The sequence below is a fragment of the Oryzias melastigma genome, linkage group LG13, assembly GCF_002922805.2.
Source record: "Oryzias melastigma strain HK-1 linkage group LG13, ASM292280v2, whole genome shotgun sequence".
Taxonomy (NCBI): Eukaryota; Metazoa; Chordata; class Actinopteri; order Beloniformes; family Adrianichthyidae; genus Oryzias; species Oryzias melastigma.
The window spans coordinates 15,537,171-15,557,652 of NC_050524.1; the positions used below are offsets into that span (position 1 = coordinate 15,537,171).

The 20,482-nt window shown below is 35.5% G+C and overlaps 1 protein-coding gene across 1 annotated transcript in view; it reads right to left on the bottom strand.

The window, feature by feature from the left end:
* ppp1r37 (protein phosphatase 1, regulatory subunit 37) overlaps positions 1-19,787 on the bottom strand; it is a 33,595-nt gene extending 13,808 nt beyond the window's left edge. Inside the window, exons 1-4 of the mRNA XM_024276645.2 lie at positions 17,934-19,787; positions 7,330-7,427; positions 2,377-2,422; positions 1,977-2,077 (exon numbers count right to left, since the gene is read on the bottom strand). Of these exons, the coding sequence (XP_024132413.1) occupies positions 1,977-2,077; positions 2,377-2,422; positions 7,330-7,427; positions 17,934-18,669 (981 nt within the window). The 5' untranslated portion in view covers positions 18,670-19,787. The remainder of the gene's footprint in view (positions 1-1,976; positions 2,078-2,376; positions 2,423-7,329; positions 7,428-17,933) is intronic.
* Positions 19,788-20,482: the final 695 nt, after the last annotated feature.

Consider the following 20,482-nt stretch of genomic DNA (forward strand, 5'->3'; position numbering starts at 1 on the left):
AACACTAAAGATGTATGTATTACAGAATTTGCATGCATTTAAAAAGAAAAAAATATGTTGTCTATTAAGTAACAATTTAACTGTTGTCCAATTAAAGTTAAAATGAAAATTGTCTTTGATGAAAATAAGTTTGTAAGAAAATGAATGTATTCTGAATGAACAGCGACAAAAACAGGCAATCCTGTAAAGCTAGAGTGATTTAAGTGTTTAAATCATGCAATATAGAACAGTTTAATGTGGTTCCCTCCTCTATTACGGAAGATTAATTATATTTAACAACCTTTAAAACGTGGATACGACCATAGCTCAACATGAAAGCAAAGAACTGCTGTAAAATAATAATGGAAGGATGTTTGCTTTTGTGCACTAAGGTACAGGAAGTGATCTAGTTTTTTTTTTTTTCTGAAGTTAAAGCAAAGTGACGTCATCAGACAAGCTACTCGCTGCATGACATCTTTTAACCTGTCCTCAGTTTCTCTGTTAACGGAAAACACGACTGAAAATACACATGCCTGTTTATTTAGCGGGCGTGGGGGATGATGAGTCACACTTAGTCCAATAAAAGCTGCATGTGATCGCGCTCTCAATGGCCGTCTCTCCACGGGCCTCTCAAAAAACATGTCCCAGTAAAACCTTTTTCTTCCCGTCTAGTTCCCAGCAAGATTGCAGACCGGAGTCAAATCATTCTGCTGTTCTATCTCGACGTGTGCTCTGTACCACAAGCAGCTTTCAATTGAAGTGCTGCTTTCTAGTGAGTCACGCAGTGACTCATTTGGCTGCTTGATTTTAAGGGAAACACTCCAAATTGGTTTAAAAACAAGAGCGCATCTGTCACTATTTGCTTTGACTTTGTCATGCTCACACGCCTCTTCTGAAATACTCAGTAAAAAAGCAAAACTCCATCCACAAAACAGCTAAATGGCAAGCTATCTTCAGCACAAACACTTTCTAGATAACACACCTGAAAGGCAGTGTTTCTTAATGAGTCTGCAGTCCTGCTTACCCTGCAAGTTTTACTAGTTTTCCTGCTCCAACACACCTGATTTACTTTAGACTTTGAAGATCTGCAGACACCAGCGGATTGATTACATCTAGTCTGCCGGTTGGGAAGAACCACATTTCTGGTCAGAATGCATTTCTAAGAAAAGTTTAAGCTCATCTTTGAAGGATCCAAACATGTTTGCATCACAAAGCCATGTTACAGTGAGTTGCTGAGATGGAAATATAAAACGAGTGTATCCTGTTACCTTGATTCATAATGACTGTCAGTCTGTCAGATGCAAACCAATTGCAGTCTACTATAGCAACCTCGAATGCAGTGACTTTAAGTCAAAGGTGGAGATAGAAACACCAACGATATTCAGAATTACCAAGGAGAAATTTGAAACTTTAAAGCCAACAATTTTCCCACTGCTCTCCAAAACCTTTGATCTGGTTCTGGTGGGGTTCTGGACCAAAAAAAGATTCCCAAATAAGCCCATTAGTAACAGTTAGTAAAAATAAGAAAACAAGAATGGGGTCTGTGAGTGTCTGAGGGCAGAACAAACATTCTAGATGTGTACGGAATACAGCAGGAGACCGGAAGCATCATTTCAAAGAGCAAGGTTGAATGTATCAACAATGTCTTTTTACTGAGACATACCACCGTTATCAGTGAATATTTTCATTAAAATACAAGGGATCCCATGGGACCTTTTTATGTCAGGGGGAGACATTTGTGTATAGCATATCTGCAGCGTGACAGGAAGTGTCCAGGACTTGTATCCGTACACACCACACTGAAGCTCTGTGTGTGTGTTTGCATACAGCCAAACAGCACCAGTAGTTGTTTACACAAGTTAAACTCTGGGGTAATTTGAGCAAACCCATGACAAACACTCCACATCCTTCCAGAGAAGTAAACGGATCAGAGGATGGCTGAAGGCAAAAATTAATTCTAGGAGAAAGAAAGAGTAGAAAAGCAATGACTAACTTACATCTTCATCCAGGTTGGTCTGCTCCAGGTCGACCGTTTTAAACTGGACTCTCTTCAAAATTTCCTCCAGGGACTCGCATGTTTTGTAGTCCAGTTTTTCACCTGTAGACAAACAGCAGGTAAAAATGATGTCAGATAAAAAAAATAAAAATAAAAAAAAATCTGGAAATTAGTCCTTTACAGAGAAAGAATGAGTCTGCACTGAGTGACCCTAGTTTCAATAGAACTCGCTTTCATTTTTGAAAAAACTTGTATCTTTGGCAATAAATTTTTACTTCCTTGCAGTAAAAAAATAAAAAAATGAAAGCCTAAGACCCACACTTAGAATTCCTCATCACAACACAAAATAGTGCAAATATCAAGCATTTTGTGCAATTATTAGGGTATTTCTATTTACTTACCTTTCAAATCCAAGCATTCATTTCGCAGGGTAAGGTCTTTGAGTTCCTATTAAGAAAAAAAAAAACTATCAGAAGTTTATTCTGTCAAAGCAATTAAAAAACCCGCTTATTTTTTATGTAATGAAAGTTTCAAATGAGTAAAACAGGCAGAACATAAACAGATATTGCAGTTGGTTTTCTGGTTTCGGACATTTTTAACCCATTGATGCCTATTGATGCAAGTATACATTAAACCACTTCGGCTCCAAAATTGCCTAATGTAGCATCTACCTGAAAACAAAAACACAAGTTAATTTTGTTTTTAAAGATTGAAATAAAATCAGGCATCAAGGAGCGGGAAAAAAAAACTTTTGTGGATTGACAAAGATAATTTCAGCATAATCTAAGAAGCTGCTTTGTTGCACCTCTGAAAACTCCTCACATCCAGTCGTGTCAGAGAACAATGTGGTTTTATGTGACCACACACTGGAAACATAAAAAGTGTATAGGTAAAGGTAAAATAGAATTTTATTTTCTTTAAACATACTAATTGTGCAAGTTTTTAGCATCACTCAGATAAGGAGAATTTTCAAGTGGTTCTTTATCTTATCCCAGATAACACATCCACCCACATATTCATGAACAGTGTGGTGCCCTCTAAACTATGCAAAGGCAAATTCCTGTCCGGTCCATTCAGCATGAACTCCATGACCTCTCCCCGACCACCTTACCGTTACAGCTGAATGTACTGTAATAGTGATGGATACAGACTAAGTTGATGGTCACTGGTGTGACTCAACCGAACCCAAGAATGTTATGTGATCGGACAACTGCTGAGTCCAGAAAGGCTAACTATACCAGCATTGAAATAGACTATAGTGTCTCAATAAATAAAGTAATAAATATGAAAGATTTTTCTTAAAAAGTAGTTTATATGTTGTGGTTTGATTTTCTTTTAATCAAACTTTAGAGGTAATAGCGTTGATAAAATCTCCACTGCACTAGATTTTTATGAATGTTATTTTGCTAGCACACATACAAGAATGCACATTTGTCACTGACAATTCAAAGTTTAAAAGACTGTAACAAATTAAAATATTTGTTGAGTTAGAAACAGATTTTTGGTGTAGAAAAGAGAAAGACTGTCTTCTCTAGTTTTAAATGGTCTCCAAATGAATCAGTTACGTGATTCTTGTTTGCTTAAGTTGACAGAAACAACAGGAAAAAGAAAACTGGAGTGATAATTTCAGCTTTAAATTAAATCTTTATTGGAATATCTAATTAAATGCAAATGTAGAGAGAAGTGTTAAACGGTGAAGGATTTGAAAAACAGAAACATTGATGTCAAAAAAGTCACTGGCATTTATGTAAATTGCCTCTCAATATATTACAGTTACTTTAGGACCACATGTACACAATTGCCTCATAACAAATGTTTTTAAGTGAAACAAGCCGGGATATATTTTTAGATGCTTTATCTCATCAAGAAGACATGGCTGCCCCGAATGGTTTAAAGATGATTTAAAACCTGGTGCCACATACATGTCCAGGGCTAAACTGCAGATAGAACATGCTCTTGCATAAAGCTTAGGTGCATACAAATCACAGATTTTTAAGGACACCCTCCTGGCCAAAGCAGAACTGCAGAAGCAGAAATGTTACACAAGGTTGCCAAGTGTCTAAGTTTTACGACTCTTGATTGGAGTTATTGTGGAGCAGGCATTCAACACAACGCCGCTAAATAGTGCTCCTGCTAAGCAAAAACAGCACCAGCACATGACAAAAAAGGTATATAGTCTGTCTAACCAATGGTAATTTAGAATATGTGGCATCTATTTTGAATTGTTAAAGAATTCAGTGGAGGGAAAAACAGGGAGAACAGCTCCTCAACTGCACATGGCCTGTAGTCAATTTAGACGGCTAGTTTTTCTAAGAAAAACTACACACAAATAGATTTCTTTACTTCTAAACAATGATGCTGATAAGTCAGGTTTTCAAGAACAGTGAATAGGATTAACCCATCTTAACCCCACTTCAGTTGAGGATGCAATCATATTATCTGCTTCACCAAGCCCATTTTCATCTGTAGTAAGATGTTCTTTAAACTTTTGTGTGCATTTAACCTGATTCAGCTTTATATTTCTTTGAATCTTGTTCATAAGCTTTTACAAAAGCTCAGTCTGTTCTCTCTAAAAATATTAAGAAAACTGTTGTTTTTATGTTGAGTCAGTAGTGACAGTACATGTTTTTAGTGCATTTTATTTGAATTCTGTATCTACAGGACAAATGTGGATTCAATTCTTAAAAAGTGCTTCATATTCAATAAAAAGATACTATAAAGGTAATTAGATAAAAGGATCTAGCCCTAACAAAAATCACAGAGATTGATACAGGTTTTAGGTTATTCTTTTTCAAAAAGGAACAAAGAATTTGGGGGAGAATTACGAGAAGTAAACTACTGCTGTAGTCTGAGATTCATCAGCAGCCAACCACAGATGTATCCAGAACACACACTTCTTGTTTCTAGTTGTTCTTTAACTACAACATCAGATGCATCTTACCTGAGCTAATGACAAATACAACTGGATTGTTGCTCAGTGGCTCAGAAGCTTTTTTTTCCCTAGTTAAAACAAATGTAGCATTTATTTTAGAAAGCAAAAGTCTAGAATCTGGTAGAGAAGAGACAAGGTCTGAATTTGAAGGTTTTTATGGTTCAGTGCGGTAGTTTGAGAGGCCATGTCATTTGATATGAGGTGTGAGACATGAGACCCAGCAACACAGAAGAGATACATGCCACTATCAGAGCAGCATGGACTTTGACATTACTTCAGCAGAACTCATTGCCTCCATAGTGCACTGTATCAGCAGTTCAATAAATGCATTCCCCAATCGCATATTGGATGCTATTTTCATACTTACAGTTTTCCCTTATCTAAAATTTCTGCTTTTAAAAAAAATTAAGTAAACTTTTACTTTTCTGAGGTATTGAATATTGGGTTTTCATTAGCTGCAACTTGTAATAGAAGACTAATCAAAAATCTAAATGTATCAGTCTGTGTGTATACTAGTAATCCTTTGTAAACTAAATCCCTGAAGTGAATATTAATGTTATTATTTAACAATGTTTTTATTTTCTTCTTAAAAATTATGTTACAAAATCAGAAAGATTGGTACTAAAAATCAAGAATTTAATGATCCTCATTTTAAGCAGCTCTCTAGTTACGACACACAATTATAGAATGAAAAAGGCAACCTTAAATAGATTTAAATAAATAATAAAAAAAGAATAAAAAATAGTGCAAATCAACTGTTATAATCTGTCTGAACATTTTGTACAAAATGAAACATAATATAGTCCTAAAGTGTCAGTGTCCTAACAGAAGCAAGTTCCCAAAATAAAAAGAAAAAGAAAAAAGAGACAATAATAACTAGGGCAAGATTGCAAAGTGCCGTCTCTTCTGAGAAGTAAAAATTGGGAAAACATCTTGGCAAATGTTTCCTTACTATAGCGATAAACAAGAGACTACTGTACTAGAAACTTTCTTGGTGTGTGATTACAAAATCACTAAATTTGCAAGATATACAGAAAGAAGTTGTATAGCTTCCCTATTTCAGCTGAAGAATTACTTATGTACAGGGAATGCCGAGCACATGACTCTCCTGGTAACCCACAAGTAGAAAAGAAAGAGATGATTTCCTTTTTATTAAAAAAACTATAATAATGATAACAAATAAAAGGTAAAACTTGTGATTATTCTGAATCCCTAATTTAATGATAACATCCAGTTGATTAATGAATTCTAGATTCCAGATCTAGAGATACATATTTTGGTAAATAGTATATTTAAATAAAGACAAAATTTCAAAGATGGCTTCTGGGTGACATGACTGACTTCCTGAAGGTGGCCGTGTATGTTGTAGCTTCTCAAGTTGCTCTTGCTGAATATTTTAGATTTTTCAAATATGTTTTTAACTTTAAATCAGAGGAAGTGGAAATACAGTTCAGAACAAAAATGCATCCCTGAAGGATCCTCTCGTATAATTCTTATGTACAAACTAAAAGACTTATTATGAATTCTGAACTGATTCAGAAATTCACTCAATTCAGTTCATAAGACTGATGATAAGAAGTACTTGAGGACCAAGACTGAAAATCACAACTATAATATTTCCCCATCTCAACCTTCAATTGATCTAAACACCCATTGGTAGCTTAGGAACACAGGTTTATCATCAGTGAACCTGATGAGTCCAGTAAATTGAATAACTGGGAGTTATCAGACATTTGCAATAAACAGTTTGCGTTTACATGGACTTTGGAAATAGGATTATCAGGATGTCCTGGTGTGTGTGTGCATATATATATATATATGTATGTTTAGTCAATATTCTGATTTATTAAAGGTTTTTGCACCTAATGACATAAGTAAAAGACTTGTTGCTACTTTCAAAACTGTTTCCAATAACCATGATAACGAGGGGACTAATTTGTTAGCAAAATAGGAAAACACTGCTGCGGTCGTTTGTACTCCTCAAGAAGGACACTTCAGTTGCCCTGGATACGCCATGCTACACTTGGTATCGCCTCTTGATTACATGCTTTTCACTTCCTTTAAACATGTATAGAAATTTAGCAATAATTTAAATCGATATAAAGAGAGACATGCTGAGAAACATCCACCTTTTTGGGAGACATCAACACGTGTTAACCCGATTACTTATTTTGAGATAACTATTTTGATCTGAAAGAATACCAGATAGTTCTATTTACACGATCATATCAAACATGTTATAAAAAAATGGTGATTAGATTGATACGTGTATGTGAATGGCCTTTCAGGTGAGAAATGAAACGTGAAGCCAAAGCTCTTTGAATTTCGAAAATCAATTTCTGCATAAACCAAGATGTGCTATCCTCTTCTGCATAAATGTATGTGCTATAAAAACAATTTTTTGCATTAGGATGTTCCTTACCTGTATCTGTTTGAGCACTTTGGGTATAGGTTTACAGTTGAGTTTCTGACAGGCCTGTTTATAGCTAGAGAGGATCTCCTCCACCGTCACATTTTGAGCTGCAAAGCACAGGGGAAAAGGTTTGAGAGATTAAGGATTTTTCTTGTATAAACACATCAAGAGATTAACACACAAACATACAAACAAATCAAAGTGAGAGGAAACGCTTAGTGACTGTGCAGAGCAGAAAAACTAGTAGAAAAAAAATTGAGGAAATAGGTGAATGATTTTTCTTGCAGCAGATAGTAAGAAAATGCCAGGGGACACATTTTGCAGTGTGTAGTCCCTAAACAACTTTGTGTTAATCCTTAGTGTGTCCACATGAGAGCAATTTAAAGCCTCAGCATAACTCGGCAATGTGTAGTGATAAAGATCAGCCTATTCAGAGCACTTACCTTGTTTCTAGCAAAGGCTTTTGTATAATTTATTTATTTATTGAATGTATTTTGGACTAAACACATTAATATTATCTGTCTAAAATGCAATTACTATAGGTTTTGCAGCTATCTAAAGCCAGTGAGCAGGCTACATTTAGCATAAAAGAGTTGAATTCATCATCAAAGTTACGTATTCCTTTTGTGAAATGGATGTGATGACAGGTCTATAGGCAAGAACTTCAGCAGGTCCTGAAGAATATACCGAATTTTATTTGATACATTTCAGGGTCATAAGCCACAATTCAAAATTTGTAGTAAAATAAAACAGTTGCTCAAAAAACTTGGTGTTAGAACCTGTGTTGGTTCAAAACTACACTACACAGAGATATTTTTTAAATTTTTTTTCACATGTATTTTGCTTGAGGTGGCACTCTACTGACAGTAGGATCATATATTGTAACCCCTTTAGAAGCTGCACCACTGAAGTCTACAAAAAGGAGGCATTGTTCTTGGCTTTTGTGTGGTTTAACTGGCCTTGCCTTCCCAGATTTGTTCAAAGGCTAACTCTAGTCAGCTGACTGGGCAATGTTCAAACCTAGAGCTCTGCTGAAAGACTGAGGTGGGGAAAGTAAGGAACTTGTGCAAAAAACCCCCCCAAAAAACTCTAAATCCATGCTAATATTAAAGGTATTTATTACATTTATAATTTGTGACTTTAGCATTACTATAACTGCTCAACTGTCTTTATGAAAGCTTGTTTCTTTCAGAGTATAAAACTCTTATATGAACCTTTGTGTTTTTTTTCCTTCACTGAGTAGTTGTATCAATTACTACAGTCCTTTATCTTGTCTGGATGTAATTCACATTCTCAAAATAACTAATAACTCCTCAGCGGTGAAAGATTAAATAAAAAAAATCTAGGTAAATATTCAAAAACAATATTAGAATACATCATAACAAAGGCATGCTAAAATTGACCCCTTCATCAGTCAAAGATTTTATAACATCCCAATTATCCAAGTAATTTATTCTGGCCCGGAGATCTGCCGCGAGTACTGTTGTAGCGCGGGACGGCTCTAGCTTCATGGGCTTATGATATTTTTTCTTATTTTCATCAAGACAATAATAAAAAGATTTATTTGTAGATTTCTCCAAAACATATGACATGCTCGCTCAATATCATCCATTATGCGGCAACAAATGAATTCCAGAACAATTTTGGTGGTTACTCCTCAGCAGGCGCGTCAAGCAGTAAATTTGACAAGTGTCAAAGCAGAGGCAGCAGATGCGAATTTGATGTCTCGGCCGTGTTCATTGTGAATGCAGCATTAGAAGTCATGCTTACAACCCTCTCCCTCTAGGTATATAAAAGCAGTGTTAGTACTGTGGTATCATACTATTCCATATTGAGCTTTAATTGAACAGTTTTGTAGAGCTGAAAGTGATGTGTTATTTCAACAAGAAAAAGGCAACTTAAACCATCTTAACACTGACAATTTAAGTCTTTCTTATATAGACATTGCAAAATCAGTCAAGGTGTCAGTGAGTAAAGTTTTTTTACCATCTAAGGCACTCAGAAACTATGAGAAACTGACAGGAAACAGTCTTAGTCTTAATAGGCAAGTCTCAGTTTTAACAGTAAAGACTTTGAGCTAAAGGGTAAGCAGGGCGAGTTGAAGCAAGAAAGGCATTGCTAAGATATTAGAATAAAGAGGCTTGCCTGGGCTGGGAAACACCACCACTGAACTACTAAAGACTGAAAGAAGGGGTCACAGACCGGTGAATCAAAATTTAAAATCTTTGCCTCATCATGCAAAACTTTGTTAAAATTTGTGAAAAGACGGCTTCAGTGTTACATCAACTGTCGATCAAGGAAGTATAATGGTATGGGACTGGCTCCATGGTTGATGATGTACAGTGCGAGAGGAGGCTAAAATCAACGAATACCACAGCAATCTGCAGCACCATGTAATTCTTTTTGCTATGTAATAGTTGGTTGGCACGCAGGAGACCTGAGTTCAATCCTCGGGGTGTCCACTGATCCCCATCCAGATTGAGTCCCTAGGCAAGACCCTTGACGCTGCTGCCTAACTGGGTCCCTGTGCCCTTCAAATACAGGGTTGTGTCAAGAAGGGCATCTGGTGTAAAATCTCTGCCAAATCACTGATGCAAAACAGTGGGTGGTGTTACGCTGTGGTGACCCTGAAAGGGATAAGCCAAAAGGTGAAGAAGAATATTCATGTAGGGCAAATTATTTTAAACAAAATAATAGTATAAATAAAGTTTATTGTTATCTCTTAAATTTGAGAAGTTTTTGACAGACTGAAAAAATTCAAAGTATTATAATACACAAAACTTCCAGATGACTTCTGAAGCATGAATTCAGCCACCTTGCATCTCAACAGCACTTTTGTCTATTGGTCACATGCCCAAACTGGTGAATTTCGCTATGAGGGATTGAAAAATACAGTCCTTTATAAATAGCATTTTAAAAAATGAGTACAATAAGATTTTTCTTAAAATATTGCAGTTGTTGCATGTGGACAACCTCTCATTAGCATTCTACCAAACTTGTATTGACAGAGCAAGAGATTATATTTATATTACTTATCACATTTGTTGGAAGATTTTGTTATAATAACTGATGTCTAACAAAATTGCTGAATTACAAGAAGTATATTAGTAGTAAAAAAAAGCAGTTCAGTTTTTGCTTGAGACAATGATTTGATGGTTACTAAACAACCAAACGTACAAACGCCTAACAGAAAATTTAGTTAAACAAAGAATAGATTTATTAAATCTAATTCATGCAAACTACTTGAGGTGAATGGATTTGCCTACAAAACATGCCTGAAAACTGCCCTGTGGATTTCCCTAAGAGCAGCTCACATGGGTATGCTGCAGAGCATAACAGAGAATAGTCTGTGCGTTTCAGAAAACCTGATGTCCTTGGAAAAATGTTATTATGCAGGGCTGCTGTGCCACAAGTGTGTATGTAAACATTTCCTGAGGGAAGGCGAGGTTTGGGGTGGGGAGAGTGCCATACTTAGGCCACAGTATTTTCACAGAGACTATTAATTAGTGGGAAAAAAAGACCGCAGAGCATTGACAACAGAATTAGAGGAGAACAAGGATCCGTTTCCTTTTTAATTAAAAAATAATCTATTACTTATTTGTCAAGGAAACTAAAAATTGGCATCTTCAGTGAATGAAAGTTAAAAGTGTTTCAAAACAAATAAAAGCCAGAATAGAAGCAGTACGTGTGTAGAACTTTCACATTCCACCTTTTTTGTTACTTGTTTTCTGCTTCCTCTGTTTTTGTTTTCGTGGATTTTGTCCAAAGCTGCTGCTACATGTAGTGATAATGAGGAGCCGTGCGAAAAGAACAGAAAGGAAGGGGAAGTAGCAGCTTTATAGCACTTCTCTGAAAATCAGGTTCACTGTTGGCAATACGCAGAATGCACTGGCTCCAGGGACAAAACGCACACAAAAGGACATCACAAAAACTTCACAGGAAATACGCTTGTCTGGAAATGCAACACACAACAATCGAAACAGGAAAGACAAACACATTACTAGTAACTCAATTCATATCCAGAAAGTAGGATTTAAAAATCAGTATAGAACATTTAAAATAGAAATAAAAACACAGAAACTGTGTTCCAGACTTTTTAAAATTTAGGGTACAGTCACAGTTCCACACATTTACAAAAATGCTATAAATCACTATATAGTCAAAGGTGAATAACAACTTTACCTATTGTAGTTCTACAAACTAAACAGGTTTCGTTAAGCCCAACACTTCACCTGTACTAAAATGATTTTCCAGAAAGCGTCAAGAGACTTTGGTTTTAGAGTAAGCTGAAGAATAAATACCCTAAAATGGAGTTTTGGTGAAGCTGACACTAGAATAGTCGCCCAGTAAACTTGGTAATTTTCCCTCGTTCCCTGGTTTGGTTTGCTTTCACACATGGCACTTTCGTAAGCTAACCAAAGTTTGAAGCAGGAAAAAAAAAATCACTTTGTTCCAAATGCTACTCGCTTGACAGCAGGATTTTATCAGCAAGATATGGAAGGGAAAGCATGAAGAAGAAAACCAGCTAGGACAAGCTGATATTTTACATTTTTACGTAATAGTATGGTGCCTGTGCTTTCTCAATACATTTGGTTTACACTCTTTGTCTGATTCCTGCTTCTCCTTATTTTGCTGTATGAGCCGTTTTGTTCACAGTTAGTTTACTCTATGCACTTTGGTTTACCCTCATGTAGGAAAAAAAAAATTGTTATTCCATTGGGGACCAGGTTTTGCATGTCTGGTCTGTACCAGAGTTGAGACGAGTTTTCACAACTGCCAAACGAAATCAACTATCTGAGGAAACAAAGCATGGTGTGAATTAAACCTGCTAATGTAAATACGCCCTTAAACACCAACCTAACTTAGAGCAAGTTAAAAGCAAAGCAACCAGTGTTGACAAATGACTTGTTTCAAGAGGAAATCCTTCCCAGTGTGTAGTTAAAAAAAAAAAAAAAAAAACAGCCGCAATGATGATTGGACACTGGGCATACAAAACAGAGGCCAAGTGTCTCAACTGAGACTCTTGAGTTAAATCCAAAATATTTTAGAAGTCATGCATGTACATGTCTGTTACCAGAACGAGTAGTTTAAAATGGGAAAAAACATGACATGCTAAAAATATGATGATTCAGGAACATAAACCTGTTGTCAACTGTAACTGAATCTGCAAGAGATAGTGTTAAAATATAATGGCTCTCTCCAGGGATATTGGCAGCTATTTCACATTGCAGTGCTGTGCTATGGCAGAGACATCATTACCACAACAGCTGACTGCCTGATTTGTTTAAGGAAGGGCAATGGAGACCCTGTCAGACCGCCTTCTAGTACACAAACATGAGCGACAACATGGAAAAAAAACAAACATGTACAAAAAACAAGTAATACCAGTCTTGTTTTTAGAGGAGTTGAGCCTTTTGCTTTAAAAGAGGAAAAAAAGATGTCAACCTTCAAACTAAGTGAAATGTGAAGATTTGATAAGCCAGGCCCTTTTGCACAAACCAAAGTTCTCAAACCCAACCAACTGGAATCAAATCAATAACTAAGCAACTGTTTTGTCAAAATAAAAAATGATTTCTACTTGAAACATTGCCTATTCTAAGAGAAAGTTGTTAAGACTAGAAAGTGATAAAACAAAAGAAGACCTTTTATGGCTTTGATGGTTATAAGGAGTGTACAATTGCACTGGTGAAACTGTGGTTTGAGCTTTTACTTTAGAAAAACCAAGGTTAACAAAATACATGGTCAAATTAATAAATGTTGTTTATAATTTTTAAAAACCTGGCCTTATTGGATCCTGAAGTTTGGCACTGGTCAGCCGGTTGTAAATACACAGCCAACTTCTAGGTTTTTAGAGCCTTTGTCCATGCATAACACTAAAGCTTTGCTAATCAGTTTGTAACCTGGTCCACAGGGACAGTATGGGTCACAAGGCCACCAACAACCTGGTGCCAAGTGGACTCTGGGTCTGATGACATTGCACAGAGTGTACATATGCCAAAGAGCTCGAGTTCTTTCAGTACAGGTGGCCTTAAAAAGTTGCAGACTTAGCAAATTACACTTATCAAAGAAAATAATTTTAAAGAAATATTTATACACAATTCTATTTATACTGTATTTTGAAACATTTAAGTGCAATATGTTGGAAGGGCCAGAATCCTAGAAGAATGAGATGGTGTTTGTTCTAGACTGAAGACGGCGTGCATTTCTACATCACAAAAGGAAGAGACAAAAAAAAAAATCAGATGAATACAACATAAGGAAATTATGCAATTACCTTTATATATTATGCTATACAGTGATCTCCTGCTATAACATGGTTCCCCTTTTGAGTTCTTGCTGTTCTACAGATTTTTGTGAGATCATGTAGTTTCAGGATTGGATCTGAATCGGATGTTTCAACCCGATCAGGGATTGGATATTTATTTTATTATTATTTTGGCACAATATATTTCAAGATTATTATTACAAATAAATACTCTACTAGAAGTCTGCATATCATTAATGGATCACAAGACTGTATATAGGCACAATAGATGGCAAAACTAGTTTGAGCAGGAAGAGCACAAAAATAGCTCAGTAAATGATAGCGAGACACTCAAAGATTAAGACCTTTGGGCTCAATAACTCTTAGTCGTTTTAAACTTACAGCAAATGTTTTAAATTTTTTCAAAAGGAATAAGGCACTTTAGAAGGAAATAATATAGGATTTTTGTTTCTTTTTAGGATTCTTTCTGTTTATGCATGGCTGACAGTGACGACTGCCAGGGGACCATCTACAAAGTACAAACTCCGGGAAAAAGTTATTAAAAAAGGAAATTCATCATCTCTTAAAAAAACTACCAAACTAATAAATGGTTAGTCAGGAATGCTCATCAGCATATTAATGCTATAACAATAATTTTAAGAGTACTTTTGTTAATTTTTAGAATTTTTTAATAAAGAAATGAATCACATATGATAAAAGATGCTTAATTGTTCTAAAGCTACAGTAAAACTTTCTCACATGACTTATTATCACCTAGTTTTACAAGTTGATAGTTCCCTGTTTTACTTGATTGCTCAATCTACTTCAAATAATTAATATATTTAAGAGCTAAATGATAAAAGAAGTAAAATACAAATCAGGAACATGTTTTTTTTAAAACGTTACACAAAAGTAATGGGTCAGAACTATGTATCAGCAGATATTTGAAATCAAATGACTTGGAATCAGATTGAGGCCAGATAACCTGAGTGGGACTCCTCGGTAGTAATACTATATAATGTTTTGAATTATTATTGGTCAAATGATGGAGTTTGCTGGGTATAAATCATGCAAAAGCTTCCTTTTTAGTCTGAATATATGCATCCAGGACTTCTACTCAAACTCTTCAGATGAATCTGTACATCAATGGCACGCTAAAAAGCCTCATGACCCCACTTTTAACTAAATGTTATCTAATGACAAACAATCACTCTTAAACAACTTTTATTTCATAAAAAAAATTTCCAAAACACCCTCAACTCACCAAAAAAATTAAATGCTATTCATGTTCAGACTGCATTAGAAATGAAGTCTATAAAAAGAGCAGCTAGTTTGACCGAGTAAGTTTGGCAGCGGAATACTCAGCAGTGAAATAAATGAGTAGCAAAACAGTTAATAGACTTAGCATAAAGGAGAACGGAAAAAAAACAAACTTTTGTTGCATCCAATGTGAATAAATGAGAAAATATTAATATTAATAATAAGGTTGTTTCTGAAAGTTAACTATAAAATAAATTGGTGAACATGGGAATGATTTAATTACAGAGTTATCTCTATTCAGATTACAGAAAGATAAGGGTATTCTATTTGTTGTAATTAACTTTGTAACTATTAGCAGCCTGAGGGCCTCCAAACGCAATAGTGATGAGACCTTTAAAACTTACATAATATACATCTGAAATAACTTTACTTTTAGAACAGTTTAAGTCACTCAGAAAAGCATTTCAGTTTGCCATGTGTTTTATATGGCCCTGCAATTTGCTTCTATTGAATTTATCCATAAAGAATGGACAGGCCTACAGACTGTAATCAGTTCAACTACCTGGCTATACCTGGTCTTATAAAAATGATTGTTTGTAGGGATTATAGGTTTAATCAATATTCTTATTTTCTTTAATTAGCTTAATTTAAAGTAACATTTATAAAACAATCAAGTACAACAGGTAAGATAATGTTTAAAGATGTTAAGTTTGTTCTTAGTTTTTTACTCTCTTTTGATCGTTTCTTTTAATGTTTTATGTAAAGCACTTTGAATTGTCTCTGTACATGAAATGTGCTATACAAATAAACTTGCCTTGCCTTAGTTTTTTTTACATAGTAATATTTTCTTTTAAAGGGTTGTGAAAGATAGAAGAAAACTTTACAGAGTTTTGTTTTGCTGCTGAGCTGGGAGCTCAAATGTCCTACATTAGTCCTGCTCTTCCTAACAGCTGCTCACTCTGCCTGTTGGTTGTCTTTGTTTACGTGCATGTCAATCCTCTTCCAGTGTTTTGTTAAAAAAAAATGAAAAATTTAGGTGAATTAAAGGGTATATGTTATGATTTAAACAGATAGAAGGCTGTAACAAGACAGTCATCAATGCTGAGTCATCAAAGAAGTTCATCTGCAAAATCTATCAGGAGATATTTTAATAACTCTTGTTTTCAATACTGTGGTATAATTTTTTGTATAAGTCAAATTTATTAATAAATGAATACATGCACAAAAAAATGTTAATAAACTAAAACTATTCATTCTGACTAATCTAATCCAAAGTTAATTCACAATTAATAGCAAACTCATTCCATGTTCCTAGCGGTTTATCAATCCAATTATGAAAGCTTAATTTAAGTTTTATTTACAAAGCAAAAGTGGCAGAAAAATGAATAACCTTTTTTGTAGCACTACTTAGTGATCTGAATAAACACAACATTGCATAATAATTTGATACAACATTGTGCCCATCTCCAAACTGAAAGGTAAACGGGGTAAAAATAACAAACCTACAATAATTTATATTTTTAGATTCATTGGAAAAAAATGTACTCAATTTACATTTTAAATATGAAAAAAAATCCAACATGTTGATGCCTAAGCTAAAATATAAATAATTAAGTAGTTAGTAGTTTTTAATGCTTAAGTGCTGTTGTGGAAAAATAGGTGCAATCAAGTTCCATCTTAGGTTCCATCATATGTTCTTTTGTTTTGGAGTTGTTGCTTTTTTTTTTTTTGTTTAATTCAATAATTCAATTCAATAATTATGCAATAATATAATTTCATAGTGACCCCCCAGAGGCCATAAATGTCCTGCCCATCTGTGGTCATTCATAGTGTGTTACATATACATATATATATATATATATACTCTGAGGGGTACTCTGAGGCTAAAGGCAGAAAGACTGTATAGTAGACAGGTTAGATGTATATGTATGGTTCATATTTGCTCAACTTTGCAGACAAATATTCTTCATCTGTTTCGAGATGATTGAATGCTTTAATGTTCGTGGTCACTTCAAAGAAGGGGATAATGATGAACGAAGCTGCAGGTGAGCACATCTGAGCATGGGACCAAGAACCTAAACTTATTTTGACAAAAACAACTGGAGAAAAACTCTGAAACTTGATCAGATAAGCCTCTACAATAAAGGAAAACTTTTTTTCTTCGACGTGACTGATCAAGAAGCGACATTGTTTAAAATATTGATTGTTTGAAGGTTTTTTTTAAGCCTAGTTAAAAATCATAATAAATGCCAAATAAAAATGTCTAATTCTGTTTTCTTTTGTTTACAAATGTATTCCTTACGAACAATTTGAGTTTATGGTTTAAAAACATGATAACATTGACATTCATAATCAATAGAAATAATCAATATGTAATCAATATCTAATAGTATGGCATTTTACACAAAAAACAGAGTATGAATGTTTTTATTAATATACAGAAAAAAGTAAAAGGAATTCAAAGTCAATTTAGAATAAATACATCTGGACTGTTAACTTTGCTGTAACTTATAATACAGGACTCCCAATAATAAAGTTAAGGCAGTGCCACATCCCCCATCTGCTTCCTCGGACATGTTTTCGTTGAACAAACAGGAACCTACTGTGTTAAAATGGCACACCTTAAGGAGGAGTGGAATTCACTCACAATACTGCCTACAGGACTGGTTTGGGCCTAAATTTTTTTAGATATACTGTCGCACTTTGACGATTGAGTGTGCTTAAAAAAATCATTTTATCTTATTTATTTAACTACCACAACATGTGTTTGTCAAGGGGCCACAGGTGCTGACTCAGTGCTAAGTCGAGAGAAGTTTGACTATCAGCGGACGGCAAGCTTAAATGAGAGACAAAAGAAATTTTCCTCTAAATGATCTGCAATACATTTAGCTGAATGTTACCACCTCAATTGATATCAGGTGGTAAATGTAAAGATGTGAAATACTAACAAAAGTCTGAATAGTTGCCAGATCTTTAAATTATATAACCTTTTTGTGTATTATGTTCTAGAAAATCCAAATTATCCAACATGTTCACACGGGTGAGGTAGACAATTCAAATGAAAAGAAAATCATAAACTCAAACGAACACATAAACAAAAAGGTATTACCATGTCTCCAGGGGTCCTTTGGCTCCACTGCTCCAGAAACTATATCCTCGTCTGAGGGAAACGTGACCCTTTTGCCACTTGGTTTGTGTTTATCGTCTCCCTCCTCGTTTGACAGACCAACTTGATCAGAGGAAGAAGATTCTGTCTGTTTTGCATCTGACTGACTTGCTGCAGTTTCACCAGCTGGGAAATCCTGAAGAGTGGACTCCGAGTCCGAAATAGCATCGGATATTGTACTAAGATTTGCGGATTCAGCCTCCAAAAGCCCACTCTCACCCAGAGTCAGATCCACACCTATGTCCATGTCCCCACCATCATCCACTACTTCCACAACAGGACTTGGAGGATCGGAACACTTATCATCCTTCATCTTCTCCTTTTCAGCGTCCTCTTTGTACTGTCCGTCATTGGGAAAGATTAGGCCAGTGACATTAACTACAGCAGGCGTATCTTGGACACAGTTCTTTCGATTTCCATTAACTTCATCAATTTCCAGTGTGTCTTGCGCCTTCTGGTTATCCTCCTCAGCACCCTGAAGGTTGTCGGTAGGCTGTGGCATCAGGTACGTTTCCGACGCCTCCGTGGGAACAATGTTTTGTTTCTCTGCCTCACTGTCCGTCATGAGCTCAGAGATGAGAGTGACCCCTTCTGTGATGTTTGTAGGATTATAGTCATTGTCGACATTGCTTTTCGTCTTGACATTACACAGATCTAGACACTGCTCTTGGATATTCATGTTTACATCTCTAGTGACTAAGCCTCTACTACCATGTCACAAAGGTAGGAAAGTAGATAACACAGTCACTAGGAAACAAGTGACATATGGTTGTCTATGCTCCCTGTCTAGCAACCATTTACTCAAATGAGCACCAACTTTTTTATTTTTTTGTAAGTTTATGACAAAGAAAATTCTACTTCTAGTTTAAATTTCTGTCCGATTTTAATCAAAGTAATCAAAACCCCCACGTCTCAAGTGACTTTGGTGCATCCCATTCCATTAACTAAAGTGCTATTTCTTAGAAATATCAATTTCTCAAAATACGTGAAATATGTGCAAATTAGAAGGTATTTCAGTGATTTCTCATACACCTAAATATACAACTTCACTTATGCCGATCAGGTAAACTCCACTTATTTTTTTACTAGCTTGGTCGTATTGCTTTAAATGGGACCCGTTCAATTGCTCCCTAGTCGTCAACACATAGCCAGCAGTATAAAAAACGAAATACGACGATCCACTAAAACAAATAAGTCACTTTAGGCACCTCCAAAAATTGTTAAACTCCGACATTCAAACAAACCAACAGGAATTAAAGCGAGCTAACGTTTGCTAGCTTGCTGAAGTTGTCCTACGGTGACGTGCAGGCCCCAGAGCGGTCGTGTGTCTGCTTCTATACGCGAGCCTATCCGTTTCTCCCCAACACAGTACATTCTCCCAAGGGAAGAAATATTTAATACCAGTGCAGGTCTTGTCTCTCACTCTCAGTCGTGCTGCAACTACGCTCGCAACACACGCCACAAGGAGCAACGGCGGCGAAAAAAACAAGCGTCACACTCTGAGCAAATGGGCATTTTTCGGCCGTTATCCCTATGCGCTACATAACCGTGTCAGGGCTACACGATGCTGGCCTCCGCATTAATTATTTTCTTAAAAAAGAAGAAGAATATAGCTGCGACGTGCCCACCGCTGAGGTATGATGGTAATATCTGTCTCCGGGAGATGTCAGCTGTGCCTGTTTTTGTCCAGCGCTACCCTTCGCTAGCTTGTTGAAGTCGAGTCCAACAACTGTTTGTTGTTCATACGTCTTACGTCAGCACGTCGTTGCCCACTGGTGAGGAAGCACGTTGAGCGGACGTAAAGCTACGCTGCTCAACCTGAACATACAGTACAACCACAAAATGTAAAGTTAGATAAGTATTTTTAACTAGGGTAATTTGACAGTTCCCCATTAAACTGTACAAATGGTCAATAATTCTTTAAATATTTTATTTTAAATAAAGCTAGAGTGTCACAACGTAAAGAGCTTTTTAAAATAAATCCAATTGTATTGACTGTACAAGAGAATGTATGTTCTCTTATCCATGACTCATAACAGGCTAAATTTCTATATAAACTAATTCAGCTTTGTAACATTTTCTAAACATTTTAAATACACACCCAACCTTAACAGCTTCAATATTTATGCCAGGAAACCTAATAAAAATAATATCTTACATTTGATCAAGATACAGTAAATACATTTTGAACTTTATATCTAAAGTTACCCAAATTTTCCTAAAATTATATTCTCATTTTAAAATACTAAATGACATCTACCCATCTAAAGAACTTTTAAGATTACGATTTAATATCAATGTGTACATTCTGTGAAAAAATAAATTGAAACTATTTGTTTTGTGTTCCCAAATACAAAATGTTTCGAAAAGAACTCAGACTAAAAAATATTTTCCCACAACTGTAAATATTTTCATTAAAACACCATATTACAAAACAGAGGCCTGTTTAAACAACTTTCTGCCTTGCTAAAATATATGAAAACCTCCCAAAT